General features: G+C 45.8%; 1 protein-coding gene across 4 annotated transcripts in view; it reads right to left on the reverse strand.

Annotated features, from left to right (window-relative positions):
* Positions 1-24,742, reverse strand: part of LOC121566895 (SPRY domain-containing SOCS box protein 4-like) — a 70,774-nt gene that overhangs the window by 21,453 nt on the left and 24,579 nt on the right. For 2 of the 4 annotated variants that reach the window (XM_041876802.2, XM_041876803.2), the window contains 2 exons: positions 16,576-16,673; positions 6,597-7,475 (listed from right to left, as the gene is read on the reverse strand). In XM_041876802.2, the coding sequence (XP_041732736.1) occupies positions 6,597-7,305 (709 nt within the window). In that variant the 5' untranslated portion in view covers positions 7,306-7,475; positions 16,576-16,673. Of the gene's footprint in view, positions 1-6,596; positions 7,476-13,064; positions 13,273-16,575; positions 16,674-24,742 lie in introns of those variants that run through there. The other 2 variants (XM_041876804.2, XM_041876805.2) reach the window with 2 other exon arrangements.

The following is a 24,742-nucleotide window of genomic DNA, read 5'->3' on the forward strand; positions in this document are numbered from 1 at the left end:
AGAACAAGTATTTGATACACTGATGATTTTGCAGGTTTTCCTACTTACAAAGCATGTAGAGGTCTGTCATTTTTATCATAGGTACACTTCAACTGTGAGAGACGGAATCTAAAACAAAAATCCAGAAAATCACATTGTATGATTTTTAAGTAATTAATTTGCATTTTATTGCATGACATAAGTATTTGATACATCAGAAAAGCAGAACTTAATATTTGGTACAGAAACCTTTGTTTGCAATTACAGAGATCATACGTTTCCTGTAGGTCTTGACCAGGTTTGCACACACTGCAGCAGGGATTTTGGCCCACTCCTCCATACAGACCTTCTCCAGATCCTTCAGGTTTCGGGGCTGTCGCTGGGCAATACGGACTTTCAGCTCCCTCCAAAAATGTTCTATTGGGTTCAGGTCTGGAGACTGGCTAGGCCACTCCAGGACATTGAGATGCTTCTTACGGAGCCTCTCCTTAGTTGCCCTGGCTGTGTGTTTCGGGTCGTTGTCATGCTGGAAGACCCAGTCACGACCCATCTTCAATGCTCTTACTGAGGGAAGGAGGTTGTTGGCCAAGATCTCGCGATACATGGCCCCATCTATCCTCCCCTCAATACGGTGCAGTCATCCTGTCCCCTTTGCAGAAAAGCTTCCCTAAAGAATGAGGTTTCCACCTCCATGCTTCACGGTTGGGATGGTGTTCTTGGGGTTGTACTCATCCTTCTTCTTCCTCCAAACACGGCGAATGGAGTTTAGACCAAAAAGCTCTATTGTCGTCTCATCAGACCACATGACCTTCTCCCATTCCTCCTCTGGATCATCCAGATGGTCATTGGCAAACTTCAGACGGGCCTGGACATGCGCTGGCTTGAGCAGGGGGGACCTTGCGTGCGCTGCAGGATTTTAATCCATGACGGCGTAGTGTGTTACTAATGGTTTTCTTTGAGACTGTGGTCCCAGCTCTCTTCAGGTCATTGACCAGGTCCTGCCGTGTAGTTCTGGGCTGATCCCTCACCTTCCTCATGATCATTGATGCCCCACGAGGTGAGATCTTGCATGGAGCCCCAGACCGAGGGTGATTGACCGTCATCTTGAACTTCTTCCATTTTCTAATAATTGCGCCAACAGTTGTTGCCTTCTCACCAAGCTGCTTGCCTATTGTCATGTAGCCCATCCCAGGCTTGTGCAGGTCTACAATTTTATCCCTGATGTCCTTACACAGTTCTCTGGTCTTGGCCATTGTGGAGAGGTTGGAGTCTGTTTGATTGAGTGTGTGGACAGGTGTCTTTTATACAGGTAACAAGTTCAAACAGGTGCAGTTAATACAGGTAATGAGTGGAGAACAGGAGAGCTTCTTATGGAAAAACTAACAGGTCTGTGAGAGCCGGAATTCTTACTGGTTGGTAGGTGATCAAATACTTATGTCATGCAATAAAATGCTAATTACTTTAAAATCATACAATGTGATTTTCTGGATTTTTGTTTTAGATTCCGTCTCTCACAGATGAAGTGTACCTATGATACAAAGTACAGACCTCTACATGCTTTGTAAGTAGGAAAACCTGCAAAATCGGCAGTGTTTCAAATACTTGTTCTCCCCACTGTATATGTGCTTTCTTGAGCAGGGGGACCTTGCGGGCGCTGCAGGATTTCAGTCCTTCACGGTGTAGTGTGTTACCAATTGTTTTCTTGGTGACTATGGTCCCAGCTGCCTTGAGATCATTGACAAGATCCCCCCGTGTAGTTCTGGGCTGATTCCTCACCGTTCTCATGATCATTGCAACTCCACGAGGTGACATTTTGCATGGAGCCCCAGGCTGAGGGAGATTGACAGTTCTTTTGTGTTTCTTCCATTTGCGAATAATCACACCAACTGTTGTCACCTTCTCACCAAGCTGCTTGGCGATGGTCTTGTAGCCCATTCCAGCCTTGTGTAGGTCTACAATCTTGTCCCTGACATCCTTGGAGAGCTCTTTCGTCTTGGCCATGGTGGAGAGTTTGGAATCTGATTGATTGATTGCTTCTGTGGACAGGTGTCTTTTATACAGGTAACAAGCTGAGATTAGGAGCACTCCCTTTAAGAGTGTGCTCCTAATCTCAGCTCGTTACCTGTATAAAAAGACACCTGGGAGCCAGAAATCTTTCTGATTGAGAGGGGGTCAAATACTTATTTCCCTCATTCAAATGCCAATCGATTTATAACATTTTTGACATGCGTTGTTTTGTTGTTCTTCTGTCTCTCACTGTTCAAATAAACCTACCATTAAAATTATAGACTGATCATTTGTTTGTCAGTGGGCAAACGTACAAAATCAGCAGGGGATCAAATACTTTTTTCCCTCACTGTATGTAATTTTATTGTGTTACTTTTTATTTTATACTTTATTTAGTAAATATTTTCTTCACACTACTTCTTGAACTGCATTGTTGCTTTCCTCTGGAGCATTCCAGCAAAATGAATAAATACTCTAACATCACTGCAGAGAGCAGAGGACACACACAGGATCCCTACATAATATTTATAGAAGGCTAACATAATGAGGCTACAGAGTTGTGACAAAGAGCAGGGACATGGGGTGGATAGAGTTATGCCTCATAAGATGCTTCCATTAGCTTCTCTTACATTATAAAACTACATTCCCTTAACTTTCCTCTAGCTTAATTTAGTTTGGAAAACACAGCGGAGGGGAGAGAGGGAGAGAGAGCGCTAGAGAAATAGAGGGATATTGTAGGGGAAATTGAGAGAGAGAGAAAAAGGTTAGAGAGAAATAGAAGGGGAGACAGAGACACAACCCCATGCCTTATAATAAACCAACACTAGAACCCCTCCTTTGTCCTCTTGAAAGTAAACCATAATAGGCCTTGTGTTCCAATGGGCCATAGATAAATGCATTAATGTCACATGTTCCACACAAATAGCCCAGTGTGTTGGTCTGTGAGATTGAGACAACAAGAAAACCATGCAACAGAGGGTGACTGTATGGGGCACAATAAACACACACACACACCTCCCTTCGCAAGGCGAGACGTTGAGCTCAGAGGCACACTGGGACTGCCTCCAGAATTCCTCCACTCCTGGCTCCCTTCCGTGAACTCACACACAAACACCTGGCTTGCAGCCATGAAAATGTAGTTAATGTCTGACCGTCTAAACGCCCTCGCCCTGCTTTGGGCAGTGGGGGAGGGTGATAGTGTTACACAATCCAAAGGGACAGAACGGTCCTAGATGACTCCCACAGTAGGTGATATTCATATCATCTGCTAAATTTACAGAGGAGAGCGCTTAGGCTGCTTCCTATGGGTAAACACAGGTCTTTTTATAGATCAGAGCAGGGCCGAGAAACACACACCAGAAGGCCCTCCCACTTTCTCTCCACAGTAGCGGAGCCAGTCATTCCACACAGTACTGTACACAGTCAACCCAGCCAGTCTGCAGTATAAAACACTATCTATCAGCCAGTCTCTCTGTACTGACATGCCACTGATTAGTGTATTGGAGGCTGTAGATTGACAACACATGCGCCGAATATAACAGGCGTAGACCACACACACACAATGGAAAGGCCTGTGTGTGTTCTTAACCAACAATGCAGTTTTAAAGAAAGAATACACTAACAAAAAAGAAATAAAGAGAAGAGACCAGAGTGCAAACTCTCCTGGAGAGCTGCGGTGTATTCTAGCTCCTGCTCTAACACAGCTAACACAGCTAATCTGGGCCCTGATGAGCAGCTGATTGGTAGAATCTCAGTAACCAGTAGGTCTGCAGGAGGAGGGTAGGCCACCACTGGTATACAGCATCTCCAGTCATGCTCTGACTGTCACTACTACAGTATTCTTCAGACACAGAGTCTCTGGCACTAACCTAGTGAGGAAACAGTCCCTTATTCTCTTTCTGTCTCAACACACAGCCCCATCGTCTCAAGTCCATTATGTCCAAAATCCATGACTGACTGACAGACACATACAGTACCATTCAGAAGTTTGGACATACCTACTCATTCAAGGGTTTTTCTTTATTTTGACTATTTTCTACATTGTAGAATAATAGTGAAGACATCAAAACTATTAAATAACACATATGGAATCATGTAGTAACCAAAAAATATTATTCAAATAGCCACCCCTTGCCTTGATGACAGCTTTGCACACTCTTGGCATTCTCTCAACCAGCTTCACCTAGAATGCTTTTCCAACAGTCTTGAAGGAGTTCCCACATATGCTGAGCACTTGTTGGCTGCTTTTCTGATCCGACTCATCCCAAACCATCTCAATTGGGTTGAGATCGGGGGATTGTGGAGGCCAGGTCATCTGATGCAGCACTCCATCACTCTCCTTCTTGGTAAAATAGCCCTTACACAGCCTGGAGGTGTGTTGGGTCATTGTCCTGTTGAAAAACATATTATAGTCCCACTAAGCCCAAACCAGATGGGATGGCGTATCGCTGCAGAATGCTGTGGTAGCCATGCTGGTTAAGTGTGCCTTGAATTCTAAACAAATCACAGACACAGTGTCAGCAGCAAAGCACCCCCACACCATAACACCTCCCCCTCGATGCTTTACGGTGGGAACTACACATGCGGAGATCATCTGTTCACCCACACCGCATCTCACAAAGACACACGGTTGGAACCAAAAATCTCAAATTTGGACTCCAGACCAAAGGACTAATTTCCACCAGTCTAATGTCCATTGCTCGTGTTTCTTGGCCCAACCAAGTCTCTTCTTCTTTTTGGTGTCCTTTAGCAGTGGTTTCTTTGCAGCAGTTCGACTATGAAGGCCTGATTCGCACCGTCTCCTCTGAACAGTTGATGTTGAGATGTGTCTGTTACTTGAACTCTGTGAAGCATTTATTTGGGCTGCAATTTCTGAGGCTGGTAACTAATTAACTTATCCTCTGCAGCAGAGGTAACTCTGGGTCTTCCATTCCTGTGGCGGTCCTCATGAAAGCCAATTTCATCATAGCGCTTGATGGATTTTGCGACTGCACTTTAAAGAAACTTAAAAGTTCTTGACATTTTCCGGATTGACTGACCTTCATGTCTTAAAGTAATGATGGACTGTCGTTTCTCTTTGCTTATTTGAGCTGTTCTTGCCATAATATGGACTTGGTCTTTTACCAAATAGGCCAATTTTCTGTATACCCCCCTACCTTGTCACAACACAACTGATTGGCTCAAACGCATTAAGAAGGAAATAAATTCCACAAATTAACTTTTAGGAAGGCACACCTGTTAATTGAAATGCATTCCAGGTGACTACCCCATGAAGCTGGTTGAGAGAATGCGAAGAGTGTGCAAAGCTGTCATCAAGGCAAAGGGTGGCTACTTTAAAGAATCTAAAATATATTTTGATTTGTTTAACACTTTTTTGGTTCCTACATAGTTTTGATGTCTTCACTATTATTCTACAATGTAAAAAATAGTAAAAATAAAGAAAAACACTTGAATGAGTAGGTGTGTCCAAAATTTTGACTGGTAGTGTAGATGACTAAATCCAACATGTATTTCTCCTTCAACCTTTTTGAGCAGTTTTCTGCAGTGGTTAGCTTCAAGGCGGACTATTCTGGCCTGATGTGCAGTGTGTTTTTCTGGCACCTTCGCGGCTTCACCCAGGTGGGTGCTACACATCGGCGGGGGGGTTCTACCCATGGAGTCTGACTTCAGAGAGTACTACTGAGAGGTGCTGCTTCAGCGCTGGCAAGGGCGCCCTGATGAACGGCTCTGGACCAGTCTGAAACCTCTTGGATGTGACCCCCCTCCGTTTCATCTCCGAACTGCCTCTACTCTACTCTAGCCTTCCTCCTGGCGCTGACTTCTGAAGCCATTAACTAACTACCATGACCTACTGTTTTACAAAATTGCATGTTTTTTTCATTGCTTAAAGCGCTTTGAGATTGTAATGAAAAGCTCTATAAGTTTAATTTATTATTAAACTTCATCCCTTGCCCTCTTAATCACTATCCCCTCTCCGTCTCTCACTCCCTCCCTTTCCCCCCCATTCTATTTTCTTCCTCCATCTCTCCATCCCTCCATCTCTCCCCCCGGTCATATTCATGTGCTCTGCGCGGGTCGATTCAGCAGAAATTTCCCCCGGCCCAGAGAGGCTGCCTCAGCACTTCTAAAATAAGCCCAAGCTGCTGTCCCCGGCTCCAAACACAATATCATTGTGCTGTTCAACATTTCCTACAGACACATCCCTCGTCCCGCCTGCCTCCCCTCATCTACATAGTAACAATGCAAAGTGAGCGCTCCGACTCAGTTTCATATTCAGAGAGATGCAGAGAATATGGATGTATGAGTCACTGGGTTTTGACATTGTGCTTTACTGTTTTCTAAACAAGAGCCAGAGAGAAAGTAAAGTGAGCACCATCAAGGTATAATGCAGCATTGACTTGCTGATATTATAGTTGCTTTGAGATACAGTATTAGAGAATACATAGCCTTGTCAGAGTATGCTATGCTGTATGCTGACTGTGGTATGCAAAACCACAGCACAGACTACAGCAAATCCCACAATATAACGTAGACAGAACAAACAGAAGGCAAAACAGCCAGAGAGCGAGAGAGAGGTTCCCCACTGTCAAGGCATAAGGACATAGACTTACGATCCAGTCCATTGACGTAGCGGACGGAGACCTCACAGTGTCCCCACACGGCGCTGACGATGGGGTACAGCCTCTTGCCCTTTAACCCTCTGAAGGCCACGCCCAGGTACTGGCCGTCCACCATGAAGCTGAGCGTGCCCTCGTCCATGTCCAGCACCACCAGCAGGGCATCAGGCAGAACAAACGACTCGTCTGCCTCCAGGAAACATGGGTACGTTGGTGCCAAGGTGGAGGCCGGCCGGTTCTTACTGTCGTGGTAGAGTCTGTTCCGGCCCAAGTCCCAGCCCCATGACTCACAGTCAGAACCCACCAGGGCTGTGTATCCCACAGAGTGTAGAAGAGCGTTAGCGGTGCCCACCCCTACGACAGCATGTGTTCCTCGTTGTCTCGCCGGCCAGTGGATCCGCCAGACATGGAGCCCCCGTGTGTAGCCCACCCGCCCGCGGATGCAGTCGGTGCTCTGGGCCACCGGGTGGCGGTGGAAGGTCAGCTTGTCGTCCTCCTTGACAAAGACGTTGAGCGAGCGGTCTTCGGGGTTCCAGGCGTGGTGGATCTGCAGGTCAGAGGTCACAGGGGGCATGTCCAGAAGCAGGTCCAGACGAGGAGGCCGGCAGAAGTCTGGACCCCGCAGCTCACGGCGGACCGGACGGTATGAGGGCTCGCCCCTTGCGTCCACTGACTTGATGCTGCCTGAGATCTTCTGACCCATCGCTAGAGAGGGGGATGGAGGGAGAGGGGGATGGGGGCAGAGGGCGGAGCGAGGGTGGTATGGGGCTTCCCGCCGTTACCTCATGGGCGCTGTGGCCAGAAGGGCAGTCGTCCCAGGCTGAGAGACGATCTCACAGAGACACTCAGTCCACTGTCAGAGGAACCTCGCTCCTAGAGGAGAGACACAGAGAGAGGAAAACATTACTTGACTTTATCATGACATAACATATTCTCACTTTCCCAAACTCATGTTACACACAGTGGCTGTGGGAAGACAATACAAAAATAAAAAAATACCCTTTTTCTTACATATCGAAATTCAACTCTCAAACAGACAGGCTAATGCAGCTGCACAAGGCTTCCTTCACCCAAAATAAAACCACAGTGCGTCAAAAGAGTAGAGAGAGGGGGTGGGGAGAAGCACACGAGAGAAAGAAAGATGTACCAGTCTGAAACAGCCTCAGGCTGCTCTGTGGTTCCTAACAGCACTCTAGAAAAAAAGGGGGAACATCTGAGCAACAAAAAGGGAGGATTAACTTTTCTTCTCTTCCACTGATGCACTCAGACATTCCTCTTCTACCTCCTCAGTTACCAGCTTCACACTCCAAGGGCACCACCGCTACAGATACTCTGTGTGTGTGTCAGTGTCAAACCAGACATGATGAACTTTCACAAACTACGCACCAAACAAGGGAGACTGCACCACCATTCCAGAAATGTAGTCACTCAGTCTCAACCACACATCTACACACTCACCAGATACTGAACAGAGAGGACCATACATTGTATAACGAAACACACCATGACAAATGTGGGGTCACTCACATGCACATACACAATGAAAAGGTCTGTGTGTGTTCTTAAAAAGGAAGGATATTCTAGACGGAACTCTAACATTCCTCTGGGTGATACAGAATTTATGAGGGCTCTTTTAGAAGGAGTGGAGACAAAACAAGACCAAAAAGATTTGAGAAATCATTCCACAACAAAGACATCAAAACAGTAAGTTACCATTACACAGATTTTACATGACTATCTCTGGCACAGTCATCCTGCCACTACATTTCCCATAAACCCACTGACTTTCATCTGCATCCCTGTTTCCCAGCTGTTCCAAATTTCCTGTTTCAAAAACACTCCCACGCTGCTTCGAGAGAGACCCACTCTGCTTCGAGAGAGAGACCCACTCTGCTTCGAGAGAGAGACCCACTCTGCTTCGAGAGAGAGACCCACTCTGCTTCGAGAGAGAGACCCACTCTGCTTCGAGAGAGAGACCCACTCTGCTTCGAGAGAGACCCACTCTGCTTCGAGAGAGAGACCCACTCTGCTTCGAAGAGAGAGACCCACTCTGCTTCGAGAGGAGACCCACTCTGCTTCGAGAGAGAGACCCACTCTGCTTCGAGAGAGAGACCCACTCTGCTTCGAGAGAGAGACCCACTCTGCTTCGAGAGAGAGACCCACTCTGCTTCGAGAGAGAGACCCACTCTGCTTCGAGAGAGAGACCCACTCTGCTTCGAGAGAGAGACCCACTCTGCTTCGAGAGAGAGACCCACTCTGCTTCGAGAGAGAGACCCACTCTGCTTCGAGAGAGAGACCCACTCTGCTTCGGAGAGAGACCCACTCTGCTTCGAGAGAGAGACCCACTCTGCTTCGAGAGAGAGACCCACTCTGCTTCGAGAGAGAGACCCACTCTGCTTCGAGAGAGACCCACTCTGCTTCGAGAGAGACCCACTCTGCTTCGAGAGAGAGACCCACTCTGCTTCGAGAGAGAGACCCACTCTGCTTCGAGAGAGAGACCCACTCTGCTTCGAGAGAGAGACCCACTCTGCTTCGAGAGAGAGACCCACTCTGCTTCGAGAGAGAGAGAGAGACCCACTCTGCTTCGAGAGAGAGAGAGACCCACTCTGCTTCGAGAGAGAGAGAGAGAGACCCACTCTGCTTCGAGAGAGAGAGAGACCCACTCTGCTTCGAGAGAGAGAGAGACCCACTCTGCTTCGAGAGAGAGAGAGAGACCCACTCTGCTTCGAGAGAGAGACCCACTCTGCTTCGAGAGAGAGACCCACTCTGCTTCGAGAGAGAGAGACCCACTCTGCTTCGAGAGAGAGAGAGACCCACTCAGCTTCGAGAGAGAGAGAGACCCACTCTGCTTCGAGAGAGAGAGAGAGACCCACTCTGCTTCGAGAGAGAGAGAGAGAGACCCACTCTGCTTCGAGAGAGAGAGAGAGAGACCCACTCTGCTTCGAGAGAGAGAGAGAGACCCACTCTGCTTCGAGAGAGAGAGAGAGAACCCACTCTGCTTCGAGAGGAGAGAGAGAGACCCACTCTGCTTCGAGAGAGAGAGAGAGACCCACACTGCTTCGAGAGAGAGAGAGAGAGACCCACTCTGCTTCGAGAGAGAGAGAGAGAGACCCACTCTGCTTCGAGAGAGAGAGAGACCCACTCTGCTTCGAGAGAGAGAGAGACCCACTCCGCTTCGAGAGAGAGAGAGACCCACTCCGCTTCGAGAGAGAGAGAGAGAGACCCACTCTGCTTCGAGAGAGAGAGAGAGAGACCCACTCTGCTTCGAGAGAGAGAGAACACTTAACTGGCACACTGCACCTCCCTGAGAGAGCAGAGCTGCTGCTGGGACACAATGGAGGGAAGAGGTCACACTCTGAACCCAAACACCAGGGGGAGAGAAAGAGAGGTGTTGAGGCAGAGGAGGCTAGCCAGCTCCAGATTTAATAACCACATAACACAAACACTGACAAACTGTCTGTGGGAAGCAGTACGTACGTGCCAGTGTGTGTGTTTCAAACCTAATTTACATTGCGCTGTCTCTATACAAATAAAAGCTACATCTCCCATTTACATATTCATTAATTTATAAGTCCAATGACTCATGGTGCCATTTGTGCTGGAATGAAGGGTGCTATTTATCACAACACATAATGTAATGAGGCCCACTGAGACTTACTGATTACAGTGCTACTCCATCAGATAGTCACTACGCGTCTGTCTGTCTGTGTTGTTTTATGACATGCAGACACATGCTGACGGAGATAGCCCTTTTGTAATAAGTGGTTTGTCTCGTCTGAGGGAAGCTACTCATCATCTTATGACCCCTGGGGGGAAACACCAGGACAGACAATTAGATGACAAACTAGAGAGGGAAGAAAGAGAAATCAATGGTGCATAATGGCGTGGCAATGAATGGAAAAGGAGTGACATTTACTGTCCTGCTGATCTGAACTTAATTACCAAGATGTCTGCAGTAACATGTCAATAGCATTAGCAACGCACGTGCACACACTTCTGAGCCTATGTGCCATTGGTGTGTGTGAGTCGGTCTCTCCATCCTGTGAGTGAAGTACAATCTCTCTGTATGTGTGTTGTGAGTGTTCTCTTGACCCCTGTGGCCAGTGTGTGAATGCACACACACAAAACCATCTGGTGTTTATACTAATCAGGGCCTCTGTCCTCTTCAATATAGTTTGAGCTGTGGAGGAGAGGAAATGTGGGCGGGAGAGACGACAGGATAGGAGATGGGTGGAGTAGAGGTAATGATGAGGGGAGGAGTGGAGAGGACAAGAGGATGTGTATAGGTGAGGAGGGGAGAAAGAGAGAGGGATGATAGGAGGGGAGATTGGTGGTAGAGAGTGAAAGAGGGATGAGGAGTGTTAAAAGAAGAGGGAGAGCGAGCCCGCAAGAGAGGAGATGGGTGTAAGGGAGGAGATGGGTGTAAGGGAGGAGATGGGTGTAAGGGAGGAGATGGGTGTAAGGGAGGAGATGGGTGTAAGGGAGGAGATGGGTGTAAGGGAGGAGATGGGTGTAAGGGAGGAGATGGGTGTAAGAGAGGAGATGGGTGTAAGGGAGGAGATGGGTATAAGGGAGGAGATGGGTGTAAGAGAGGAGATGGGTGTAAGGGAGGAGATGGGTGTAAGGGAGGAGATGGGTGTAAGGGAGGAGATGGGTGTAAGAGAGGAGATGGGTGTAAGGGAGGAGATGGGTGTAAGGGAGGAGATGGGTGTAAGGGAGGAGATGGGTGTAAGAGAGGAGATGGGTGTAAGGGAGGAGATGGGTGTAAGGGAGGAGATGGGTGTAAGGGAGCGCACACACCGCAACAAACGTCAATCTGCCGTTCATCTGCCGTTCGTTCAACATTCGTTTTAGGGACCACCCACGGGTGGGCGTCTGACTGACAAAATTATTGTGCGATTCTTGCCGGCCCGAGGTGCTAAGTACTCTCGGGCCGGAAAACGCTACCGGTGTGTCCATGCCTTAAGGGAGGAAATCTGGAGTGATGAAAAGAGGGGAGAGGAAAGGAGGGAGATTACAGGAAGGGGGAAGAGATGGGTAAAAGAGGAAGGGATGAAGAGCAAAGTAGAGAAAGCAGAGGAATAAGAACATCACTAGTTATTCTGGTACCTCTCCTCTGTTAGTATAGGTGAGAGGAGCTGGCATGTAGACGGCCACTGCTAGCTGGCTGGCGTTGGCAGTGTCGTTATTACCATATCAAATACAGAGACTGGCCGGACAATACAAGGCCACACAGATAGACTCATACGTGCCTTACAGATGCATTATAGCAGACAAGATCAAAGGAGTGACAGTAGCTTTGAACCGACACACACACAGACAAACGGACATGCAGTTTTCCACATGCACACAGTCTGAGTTATAGAGCTAATAAATAGCAGATTCTCTGATTCTAAGTGGATTTTAAAACAGTGCATGTCTTCGCTAGCAACCCTTTGTTTCCATACATCCTATCCTCCCTGTCCCCTTATCACACCTCTCAGCCACATGCTATCCCTTATCGCTAAGATTGTCCCTCCCTCCCTCTATCCCTCTATCCCTTGTTCCTCCCCTCCATCTCATGTGCTTTGTGGAGCACTAGATGTCCCTCGCACAGTCCTAACTCATTGTAAATGGATTCCCATTACATTGTGTTGTTGTCAGTGTCGTGGGCCATTGGCTGGCCAGGGGATCAATCCAACTCCACTGGAGTTCAACCTCTCTAGAAATGACTATTGAGCAGAGGGGGAAAACATCACAATGATATGTGGGCGTATTGGAAGATTAGGGGTAACACTTATGTGAGATTCTGAGAATAACTCCATTGATACACAAAACGTGGGCGGAGTCTGAGCTATTTCAGTGATCCAGTCCATCTGAGCCAGGGCTAGTTCACACATACAGAGGTGTGAATGAACTGTGTTAGTGATAGGGTGAGCACATCACTAGTCGTACACACTCTACCTAACACAAATATGACTTGCTCTAACAGTAACTTAAATACAACACTGAGGGATTTACTGTGAGACTGAATAATAGTACACTACCGTAGTGCAAGTATGACAACAAACCACAGGATACTGTTACAGTGAGAGAGCCAAGGTGAAATCCAATACTTTAAGACTTTGAGCACAACATCCTGATAGTGAGTATGCTTTACTGCTTACTGTTAAAAGCAGAGCACATCGTCTCACAGGACAGAAGACAGTCACTCTCCTACTCTCCAGACTTGTGTAACTCAAACCTAGAGGAAGTGGCTTCTCTCTCTCTGTTAGCCAAACAGCTGTGGAATGCTAGAATACCACACAGCTCCCTTAATTGTATATTTCCTACACTGAGTCCCTATAGCACGCCAGAACGACGTAGCTTGAACACAACTGTACCACACACCCACACGAGAGAGAGAGACAGACAGAGCGAGAGTGCACGTGACAGAGAGAGCGAGAGAACATGGAAAAAGAAACAGACAGAGAGACTTCTTACCATGCGAAGCGATATCCAAAGTCAAGCTGGTCTCAGCATTTAACTTTCTCACAACTCAATGCAACATGTACGCAAACAGAGGAGAGAGGTAATCTCTGACTATTCCTAAAAGCCTTGTTTAACTGTGGTCAGAACACTGTGGATTGAGAGAGAAAGACAGAAAAAAAGAATGTGTGTGAGTGACAGGAAAACAGTCGCTGGAAGGAGAGAGGGAGGGAAAGAAAGAGGGAATGAACGAGGGAGAGAGAGAGGGAGGTGGCTAAGCACAGGGCCACAGAAAGTATTTCCCAACTATTACAAAACAACCCAGTCGCTCTCTCGCTCTGTGCTTCAAGTGGAGCAAGGGAACAAAGAAAAAGAGCAGGAAAGAGAACAAAGAGAGACTGGTAAACAGTCCCTCACTGACTAAGTGACTGATACAATAGGCTAGTCCTGAGGACAAAAAAAACTGCAGCTGAGAGGAAAGTGAATAGGGAGTAGAGAATCAGAGCTGTTGTTGTTATTGGGTAGAAGTTCTGTGGACATGCCACTGACCAAACCTTCTAGAACTCAGAGCTGAAAGCCACCCTGCCTGGAATGTACTTTGCTAGTTGCTGCGGAGGCAGCCTCATCATGAGTGAGGGAAAGAGAGAGAATGCTCTGTAGTGTTACTTCAGTAGGATACTGAATAGAGGGAAACTGAGGGAGAAAGAGAGGAGGAGGGAGGGCAGAATGGTGGGAGAGCTGTATCATGTTACTCCTCCTCTCACACAGGTCACCTTACAAGTATGGAGATAACATGACATACTTGTTCATGTCAACATTTCAGCCCTCTCGTCTAACCTTCACTGTTCAGCTTTGAAACCATGCCCGCCTCTTCTCTACACTTCCAGCCCCCTTTCCCTCTCATGTTTCTCCCCTGAGAGACAAGAAAGCCCTCCCACCATCTCTGCTCCCACACACACACACACACTTCAGATGGGCATTCCTCTCACCATGCCCTTTCCTCAATCTGGAGGGGCTTAATCACACAAGCTGTAGAGTCCAGTCAAGTCTCTACACCACACACAGATTCTACGACCACCTGCTAATACATTGGAATGCATACGGTGTAAAAAGCATTTGCGTATGAGAGAACACATTAGGTCACTATAACCTGATGTTTCTGCTCCATGCTTTGTTTTGACGTGGGCTCCTGTTGAGTGACAGCAGCACTGCGTGTGTGACCTCTGTGTGAGACAAAAGACCTCCCCTCGTCCGAGCAGAGCAGGCCCGAGAGGCCAGCATCGAGCACAGGCTGGAAACCCTTTCAACCCCACTGCCACTGTGTGTCTACATTCCAGTCAATTTCAACCCTCATCACACAACGTTGCCAAAATACACACACAGTTAACAATGCATGAGTCAGTCAACTAGCTAGTTACAACCTTTGCCTCACAACTCTGTCAAAAACACAGTGCCACACAGAGAAGGCAGCATGAATCGCTGAAATGAAGAGGGAGCGGGAGAGAAAGACAGAAGAGAGAAGTGAAAGACAGAAGAGAGAAGTTTTACTACAGGAGGTTCCATTGACTCCACCACCAGGAAGCCAGTAGAAAAGGAGAGAGAGAAGAAAGGGATGGCTAAAGAGGAGGAAGCCAGTGTTGGGGAGAGGGGAAAAGGTTGGGAGATGAAGAGCAGTCAAAGAACAACAGAACACGTGTTGCAGAGGAAGAAAAGAGAAGGACAAATGGTAGAAACAGATTACAAATCAGACTGTGAGTGCGTGCACACTACATCAAAAACCTTGAAACAGAAAAATCTTGCAGGATGCTAGCTATAAAAAATTGTATCTCCTTCACAACCCCTCATCACAAACAGCCATCTTGAAAGACTAGTGCTACTTTTATCTCCTCTTAAAACAGACCGACGGACAGTGAAGATGAATCACTTTATGACAAACATCAAAGGGGTTTGGCAAGCCATGGTTGGTAAATGAGCGGCCATTTGTCCAAATCACCTCCTGTCTCATATACAAAGGAGACTCAAGAGCACAATATCACCCCCTAACCCACTGCTTCTTCTGTAATCCAGCTGCTCCAGATATGCACCCAGCCAAGAGCAGAATGGCCTATACACTATAGAGCTGGATTACAGAAGAGCTGGCATCATACCCTAGCATTGCTCTGGGGTTCAGTAGGTGCATTGCCACTAGTTGGATCCAGATAGTGAAGTATTTGAGATCTGGCCCCAGTACAGACATAAAGCCACTCGTTCAAAGTCCAGTCAGACTTGGCAGGAGTCGTTTTACTGGAAGCACAAGGTGTATTCTGGAGGCTTAATCCACTGGGTTGAGTACACACACTCACAACACACACACAACCACCCAGCCAGAAGACACATTCTGACAGGAGCTATTCATGGAGGTCAGTCAAGGTGAAAGGTCAGCAGGGCCTGTTATGTTATTGGTGTTACTTTTTATTTAATTTTGTTTGTTTAGTAAATCTTTTCTTAACTCTATTTCTTGAACTGCATTGTTGGTTAAGGGCTTGTAAGTAAGCATTTCACAGTAAGTTCTACACCGGTTGTATTCGGCGCATGTGACAAATACAATTTGATGACTCCTCTTTCACAACTCCTTCTCTATTCCTTCTCTCATACTCTTTCTTTGTACACCCATAAAATCCCTGAGCTACAGTTCTGTTGCCTGCCTTGCCAGAGCCTAAAATCCCTCCCATCAACCAACAGTTAGGCAAATCAATGGATAAATTACAGACAATGATATCATCACATCACACAACAGCACCATACAGGCAACAAGCCCAGAAAAACTGGTTTGGGTAGCGCCTGGGAACCAACTGTGGCATGTTGATGCTACACATGGGTAGAACTAGTGTATGAAGCCAGAACCTCCTATATAATTTATAAAGGTCTTGGGTTACATGGATAAATCATGCTCTAGAATGCAATCCATAATGAGGTGATGTGGGTTAGGGACTGTATTGTCACTGTGGTACTAGCATCATACACACAGTAGGTTAAAACCCAAGTAAGTCTCTCCATGTCCACAGAATATTTCAGCTGATTGGGCTAGGCCCTGTTCAAATATTAATAGGTACCCAGGATGAAGGCGGAGGGCTCTGGTTACCTGGGCCAGCAGGTAAGTAAGCCCAAACCGGTCTGATGAGGTTCCCCACGCTAGCCCCCGGGTCACAGAAACTGGAACAATCTTTCAAATAACACATTGGTGGATCCATCAACAGGAATGAACAATCAAAAGTACTCGGAGCCAATTTGCATCATGACATGTACAGGATATTTTATTAGTATCTCTAAATAAAACGACAGCGCCTCATTTCTGCTGCTTTTGTTGGAAGGTGTAGTGTTTTTATATCATGCATATTCAAAGTCCACTCTTGTTTTGTGCCTGTTTTACACTTTGAATGGGTCTGAAATGCAGTCAATGTCCAATAAAGGAGTTGAATTGGGTCCATCATCTGTAAGGAGCAAATTATTAGTAGATGAGTGTTCTGCTGGCTGTGGGTGAGCTCACCTGTTAATCCATCTGAGAGCTGGCGTCCGCAGCGAACCACCAAATCACCAAGTCCAAAGGTCACAGGTCAATCACCTTACAGCGGCCCTGCCTACTTCCTGAGGAGAAACAGAAGGGGGCCAATGAGACAGCAGGTAGAATAAGGACAGTACATATAGACAGTGTCTGGAAACGCTACTAGCGGTCAAATCCTTGCATCCTTAGTCCTTGTTTACTCACCTCTCGCTTAAAAGTGGATTGGAGGAGAGGATCCAATGAGACAACCGGTAGAATTAGACAGGACACAGGCCTAGACAGTGACGTGTGATAAGGCAGGCGCCTTGGGAGGTGAAAGATAAGGACACTAAAATGTAAGGGTACTAAACTTGAGTGTAGGGGAATTCAGAGTTAAACAGTGACCTAGTAAACTTGAGGTCAAGGAACTTTAGTAACCTGGATGTGCAGTACAGCTACTTTAATAGGCTTAAGCACGGGACATTCCCTCAGACCTTAGCCAAGATCACAGGACTGAAGGATCTAACCATTACATAACCAATGTCCACATGAGGCAAGCAGGTGACATTACACAGGGAGACATTCTGTACCAAGTGGAAATAGCTCAATACCAATTAACCTATGTCCAACCAGAGGGAAGGTAAGTCAGAGAGAAAGGAGAGTGAGGGAGGAATGGCGAGAGAGAAACCGTATTCATGAGGCATTGCAATCCTAATCTTCATCAAATTTTCAGGAGGCGACTCTTCAAACATTACCAGGCGTGTAGTGCCGCACCGCCTGTCGTTAGCTGGCTAAATTGGCCATTAGGCCAGGGCGGAACTGATGAAACGACTCCATGGGCTGCATCGCTGTAGTACATTTCTCAGCCTAAGGCAAAAACAGCCTCTAATCACAATGTGACTACAAGGTTTCTCGTGTACAGAATAATTCCCAGCCTCCATACACACACACACACCTTTCTCCAGACAACAAACCTATCCTCACGGTGCCTCTGCTCCTTCCACCTTCCAGCAAACTAGACAAACACACTTAACAAGTCCAACATACCACCAAACCTCTAAACCAGCAGTAACTTCAATCCTCAACCACCTGGTGAAACACTGGAGACTAGACTACATCCATCTGCTGTGTAAAGTGCTGCATCCTCCAGTATCATTGGGTGGAAAGCTGGTTTTAAATGGGGTGTTTATCCACCTGTTGAGTCTACAGATGTTGCTGGGCGGAACTGGGAGCTCTCTGCCATTTGATGAGATTAGAAGGGATGAGAGACGTCAGGCCTGATTAATACATCACACCTTTCTCATTACAGCTACCTTCACCTCTCTCACAATCTCCCTGTCTCTCTCGCTAGGCCTGGGCTCAGCAGCAATTAAGCTAAATGAGGATTGGAGAGAAGATTCCTGTGGAGAATAATCCAATGGATGCTCAACATCAATGTGCAGAAAATGGACTTTTTAGGAATCTTAGTCTTCATCCGAGATCCATGTAGCATAAATGCAAATGTTTCCATAGCAGGGCAGACTATAGTACATACGATAAGGGATTTTAACCTATAGAGGGCACTTTGCATCATATGGGAAAACGCACAAAAAGCCTAAGTGGCAAGGTGGGGGGGTAGAGAAGGTGAAAGTGCTGGGCATATTAAAGTGCCCTTCCCTCAGGCCTCCAGTCCAGCGTCATCATGACTAATCTACTGATTAGAGGGGTCATCTCTCCCAGCTCATCAGGCCCACAGGCAAAAACACAAACAAACAAACACATGGAGTGATGTGAGGGAGCAGGTTGGAACAGCCTCTTATTGCTCTTCCTTTACAATTCACCACCCGTTTCCTTCCCCTCTCCCTCATTCACTCACTGAATCTTCTTCAGAATGGGTCTTTATTGTTCCATTGTGTGTCCCCCCCCCATCACCACACACACACGCCGAGGTTACCCTGACTCCAGCACTCAAATCAATAAACACTTGTTTTGTGTGGACATACCGGTATGAGGGTTGAATGGGCATTGAAAGGAGAATGTCACTAAGGTCACAGCGAAACAAACAGTGGAGAGAAAAAAAGGTCAGATATCTCCTGGTTTGTTTGGGTACTGGTTTCTCTCTACAAAAGAACAGCAGGTTTGTACTACATCAAGCCAATGATGCTTTGGGTTGGGGTGCATCAAGCTCATATGTGCCAACTGGGCTAAACAGAGAGAACTATAGGATGCTACTGTTTTGATTTGATTCCAGATCAGAACCCATCCATTGATATAGGCTGTTTATCTCCCAAAAGAGCAGTCTTCCTTCTACAGTAAGTAGGGCTGCCACAAGGGGGGCATAATCGTATAACCAACAATTATGGGCAATAACCGTGAACAATATCAATCATCATAGTCTCAATACATTTATTTTATGAGGGGGGGATTGAACTTTATTTTCAAGTAGATACAGTTTACCCAATAGTAGTATCTTATTTTTACATGAAGTGGGTAAAGTTGGTAATTTGTTGTATTCATTAGGTATGTCATAGCTATACCATTAGGTACAGTGCCTTGCAAAAGTATTCATCCCCCTTGACGTTTTTCCTATTTTGTTGCATTACAACCTGTAATTTAAAATGATTTTTATTTGGATTTCATGTAATGGACATACACAGAATAGTCCAAAATGGTGAAGTGAAATAAAAAAAATAACTTGTTTCAAAAAATGCTAAAAAATTAATAGCAGAAAAGTGGTGCGTGCATATGTATTCACCACCTTTGCTATGAAGCCCCTAAATAAGATCTGGTGCAATCAATTACCTTCAGAAGTCACATAATTAGTTAAATAAAGTCCACTTGTGCGTTACATGATCTGTCACATGATCTCAGTATATATACACACACACACACACACACACACACACACACACACCTACCTGTTCTGAAAGTCCCCAGAGTCTGCAACACCACTAAGCAAGGGGCACCACCAAGCAAGCGGCACCATGAAGATCAAGGAGCTCTCCAAACAGGTCAGGGTTGGGTTATAAAAAAATACCAGAAACTTTGAACATCCCACGAAGCACCATTAAATCTATTATTAAAAAATTGAAAGAATATGGCACCACAACAAACCTGCCAAGAGAGTGCCGCCCACCAAAACTCACGGACCAGGCAAGGAGGGCATTCATCAGAGGCAACACCCTGATTAACTCTTTAGTATTATCCCAGTTTACCTATTTGCTTATTGTCTTGCCTACGAATAGCGAACAGTTTTTAAAATTATATGAGAAAAAAATATTCAATTTTATTTGGAACGGCAAGCCAGACAAAATTAAACGGGCCTATTTATATAATGAATATGAATTCGGAGGACAGAAATTATTAAATATTAAAGCATTAGACCTATCACTAAAAGCTTCAGTCATACAAAAGTTATACTTAAATCCGAACTGGTTCTCTAGCAAATTAGTAAGATTGTCTCACCCAATGTTCAAGAATGGCCTGTTTCCCTTTATTCAGATTACAACCACTCACTTTCAGTTATTTGAAAAGGAAATAATCTCCCAAATATCACTATTTCTAAAACAAGCCATAGAAAGTTGGTTGCAATTTCAATTGAATCCTCCAGAAACGACAGAACAAATAATGCAACAAATAGTGGTTAAACTCAAATATACTAATTGACAAAAAAACTTCTTTTTTTTGACAATTTAAAAAAAGGTATAATCTTCGTAAATGATATCATCGGTAGGACTGGTGGAGTTATGTCGCACATGCAGCTAACAAAAACATATGGAAATGTCTGCTCTACCCATAATTACAACCAAATAATTGCAGCCTTACCGCAAAAATGGAAGAGGAAAGTGGAAGGGGGATAAAGTAAGGAACTTGTCTGTCGGCCTTGCATTAAAGAACATAATTGGTTAAGGAAAACTGTGATAAATAAAAAAGTATATCAGTTTCATTTAAGGACCAAAGGATTGACAGCCGTCCCATATAGATTGCAAAAAATTGTTTTTGAAACAAGTTATTTTTTGAAATGAAGAACAGCGCCGGGAAGATGGCTGCCGTTTTACAGCCCTCTAACCAATTGTACTATTATGTGTGTTTTTCCGCGTTATTTGTAATTTATTTTGTACATAATGTTTCTGCCATCGTCTCTTATAACCAAAAAGAGCTTCTGGATATCAGGGCAGCGATTACTCACCTCGCATTGGACGAAGATTTTTTCTTCAACGAGGCGGTCGCGAAGGATATCCTACAGACACCCGACAAGGCCCAGATCCCCGTCATTCGCGTGAGGAAGAGACAGAGATATCGCGGACGCAGAACCGGGTGCCTTGTAAGGATCCGACGGCGAGCGAGTAAACTGCCTCTCCCATCAATCCTACTAGCCAACGTTCAATCTTTTGAGAATAAAATGGACGAGTTAAGATTACGGTTATCCTACCAACGGGACATTAAAAACTGTAATATCTTATGTTTCACGGAGTCGTGGCTGAACGACAACAATGATAACATTCAGCTAGCAGGCTATACGCTACATCGGCAGGACAGAACGTCTGACTCTGGTAAGACAAGGGGCGGCGGTCTGTGTATATTTGTAAACAACAGCTGGTGCACAAAATCAAATACTAAGGAAGTCTCGAGGTTTTGCTCGCCTGAGGTAGAGTATCTTATGATAAGCTGTAGACCACACTATTTACCAAGATAGTTTTCATCTATATTTTTCATAGCTGTCTATTTACCACCACAAACCAATGCTGGCATTAAGATTGCTCTGAATGAGTTGTACAAGGCCATTAATCAACAGGAAAACGCTCATCCAGATGCAGCGCTCCTAGTGGCCGGGGACTTTAATGCAGGGAAACTTAAATCCGTTCTACCTAATTTCTACCAGCATGTTAAATGTGCAACCAGAGGGAAAAAAACTCTAGACCACCTTTACTCCACACACAGAGACGCATACAAAGCTCTCCCTCGCCCTCCATTTGGCAAATCTGACCATAACTCTATCCTCCTGATTCCTGCTTATAAGCAAAAACTGAAGCAGGAAGCACCAGTGATTCGGTTAATAAAAAAGTGGTCAGATGACGCAGATGCTAAGCTACAGGACTGTTTTGCTAGCACAGACTGGAACATGTTCCGGGATTCTTCAGACAGCATTGAGGAGTACACCACATCAGTCACTGGCTTCATCAATAAGTGCATCGATGATGTCGTCCCCCACAGTGACCGTACGTACATACCCCAACCAGAAGCCATGGATTACAGGAAACATCCGCACTGAGCTAAAGGGTAGAGCTGCCGCTTTCAAGGAACGGGACTCTAACCCGGACGCTTATAAGAAATCCCGCTATGACCTCCGACGAACCATCAAACAGGCAAAGAGTCAATACAGGTCTAAGATTGAATCATACTACACTGGCTCTGACGCTCGTCGGATGTGGCAGGGCTTGAAAACTATTACAGACTACAAAGGGAAGCACAGCCGCGAGCTGCCCAGTGACACAAGCCTACCAGACGAGCTAAACCACTTCTATGCTCGCTCGAGGCAAAGCAACACTGAAGCATGCATGAGAGCACCAGCTGTTCCGGATGACTATGTGATCACGCTCTCCGTAGCCGATGTGAGTAAGACTTTTAAGCAGGTCAACATTCACAAGGCCGCAGGGCCAGACGGATTACCAGGACGTGTACTCCGAGCATGTGCTGACCAACTGGCAAGTGTCTTCACTGACATTTTCAACATGTCCCTGACTGAGTCTGTAATACCAACATGTTTCAAGCAGACCACCATAGTCCCCGTGCCCAAGAACTCTAAGATAACCTGCCTAAATGACTACCGACCCGTAGCACTGACGTCTGTAGCCATGAAGTGCTTTGAAAGACTGGTCATGGCTCACATCAACAGCATAATCCCAGAAACCCTAGACCCACTCCAATTTGCATACCGCCCCAACAGATCCACAGATGATGCAATCTCTATCGCACTCCACACTGCCCTTTCCCACCTGGACAAGAGGAACACCTACGTGAGAATGCTATTCATTGACTACAGCTCAGCATTTAACACCATAGTGCCCTCTAAGCTCGTCACTAAGCTAAGGATCCTGGGACTAAACACCTCCCTCTGCAACTGGATCCTGGACTTCCTGGACGGGCCGCCCCCAGGTGGTAAGGGTAGGTAACAACACATCTGCCACACTGATCCTCAACACGGGGGCCCCTCAGGGGTGCGTGCTCAGTCCCCCTCCTGTACTCTCTGTTCACCCATGACTGCATGGCCAGGCACGACTCAACACCATCATTAAGTTTGCCGACGACACAACAGTGGTAGGCCTGATCACCGACAACGATGAGACAGCCTATAGGGAGGAGGTCAGAGATCTGGCCGTGTGGTGCCAGGACAACAACCTCTCCTCAACGTGACCAAGACAAAGGAGATGATTGTGGACTACAGGAAAAAAAGAGGACTGAGCACGCCCCCATTCTCATCGACGGGGCTGTAGTGGAACAGGTTGAGAGCTTCAAGTTCCTTGGTGTCCACATCACCAACGAACTATCATGGTCCAAACACACCAAGACAGTCGTGAAGAGGGCACGACAAAGCCTATTCCCCCTCAGGAGACTAAAAAGATTTGGCATGGGTCCTCAGATCCTCAAAAAATTCTACAGCTGCACCATCGAGAGCATCCTGACTGGTTGCATCACCGCCTGGTATGGCAACTGCTTGGCCTCTGACCGCAAGGCACTACAGAGGGTAGTGCGTACGGCCCAGTACATCACTGGGGCAAAGCTCCCTGCCATTCAGGACCTCTATACCAGGCGGTGTCAGAGGAAGGCCCTCAAAATTGTCAAAGACTCCAGCCACCCTAGTCATAGACTGTTCTCTCTGCTACCGCACGGCAAGCGGTACCGGAGTGCCAAGTCTAGGTCCAAAAGACTTCTCAACAGCTTCTACCCCAAGCCATAAGACTCCTGAACAGCTAATCATGGCTACCCGGACTATTTGCACTGCCCCCCACCCCATCCTTTTTACGCTGCTGCTACTCTGTTAAGTATTTATGCATAGTCACTTTAACTCTACCCACATGTACATATTACCTCAACTAGCCGGTGCCCCCGCACATTGACTCTGCAACGGTACCCCCCTGTATATATAGCCTCCCTACTGTCACTTTATTTTACTTCTGCTCTTTTTTTCTCAACACTTTTTTTGTTGTTGTTTTATTCTTACTTTTTTTTTGTTTAAAATAAATGCACTGTTGGTTAAGGGCTGTAAGTAAGCATTTCACTGTAATGTCTGAACCTGTTGTATTCGGCGCATGTGACCAATAAAATTTGATTTGATTTGAAAATAGTTGGGAAGAGATTTTTGACGTACCGATCCCATGGCATAGTGTTTATAAACTGACACACAAAACGACACCGGATTCAAAACTTAGAATCTTTCAATTTAAATTATTATATACAATTCTTGCTACCAATAGAATGTTATTTATATGGGGGATACAATCTTCCCAGCTCTACAGATTTTGCTGCGAAGAGACAGAATCATTAGATCATTTGTTTTGGTACTGTCCATTTGTAGCTTGTTTTTGGACAGGAATGGCTAAAGGATTGCAATATTTACCTGGAGCTAACCTTGCAGATAGCATTACTGGGTGATCTGAAAAATCATAGTCAATCGATCAATAATATAATAATACTTTTAGCAAAAATGTTTATTTTCAATTCACAATCTGTAGAAACAATGAGAATAGAAAGGTTCAGAACTTCTGTAAGACATCACAGTACAGTTGAAATATATATGGCAAATAGAAATCCTATATGGATGGTGTTAAGAGATAGATGGGAGGTGTTGAATGGAATTGAAGGATGGGACTAATAACAACAAATAATAACAAGATAACTAATAATGTAAGCATACTGTGTCCATAATAAGTATATAGGTTGGGAGCTTTTGTGAAAGAGCACAGTCAGAAAGATATGGCATATAGAAGCAAACCGGATGGACATCATGAAAATGATCGGAGAAGTTGAGAGTAGAAGAAGTTCAGGAGAAAAAAACAAACAAAATATAATTATTGTAGAATTGACTGTGTCCATAAAATGTAGATAGTAGGTATGAGCTGGAAGTAGAGGCCTAAGCATTGTTGTTCACTAGTTTACTCCAAGTAGGGAAAGGGTGGCGGGGTTGGAAAGTAAT

Source organism: Coregonus clupeaformis, chromosome 5, assembly GCF_020615455.1.
Source record: "Coregonus clupeaformis isolate EN_2021a chromosome 5, ASM2061545v1, whole genome shotgun sequence".
NCBI lineage: Eukaryota > Metazoa > Chordata > Actinopteri > Salmoniformes > Salmonidae > Coregonus > Coregonus clupeaformis.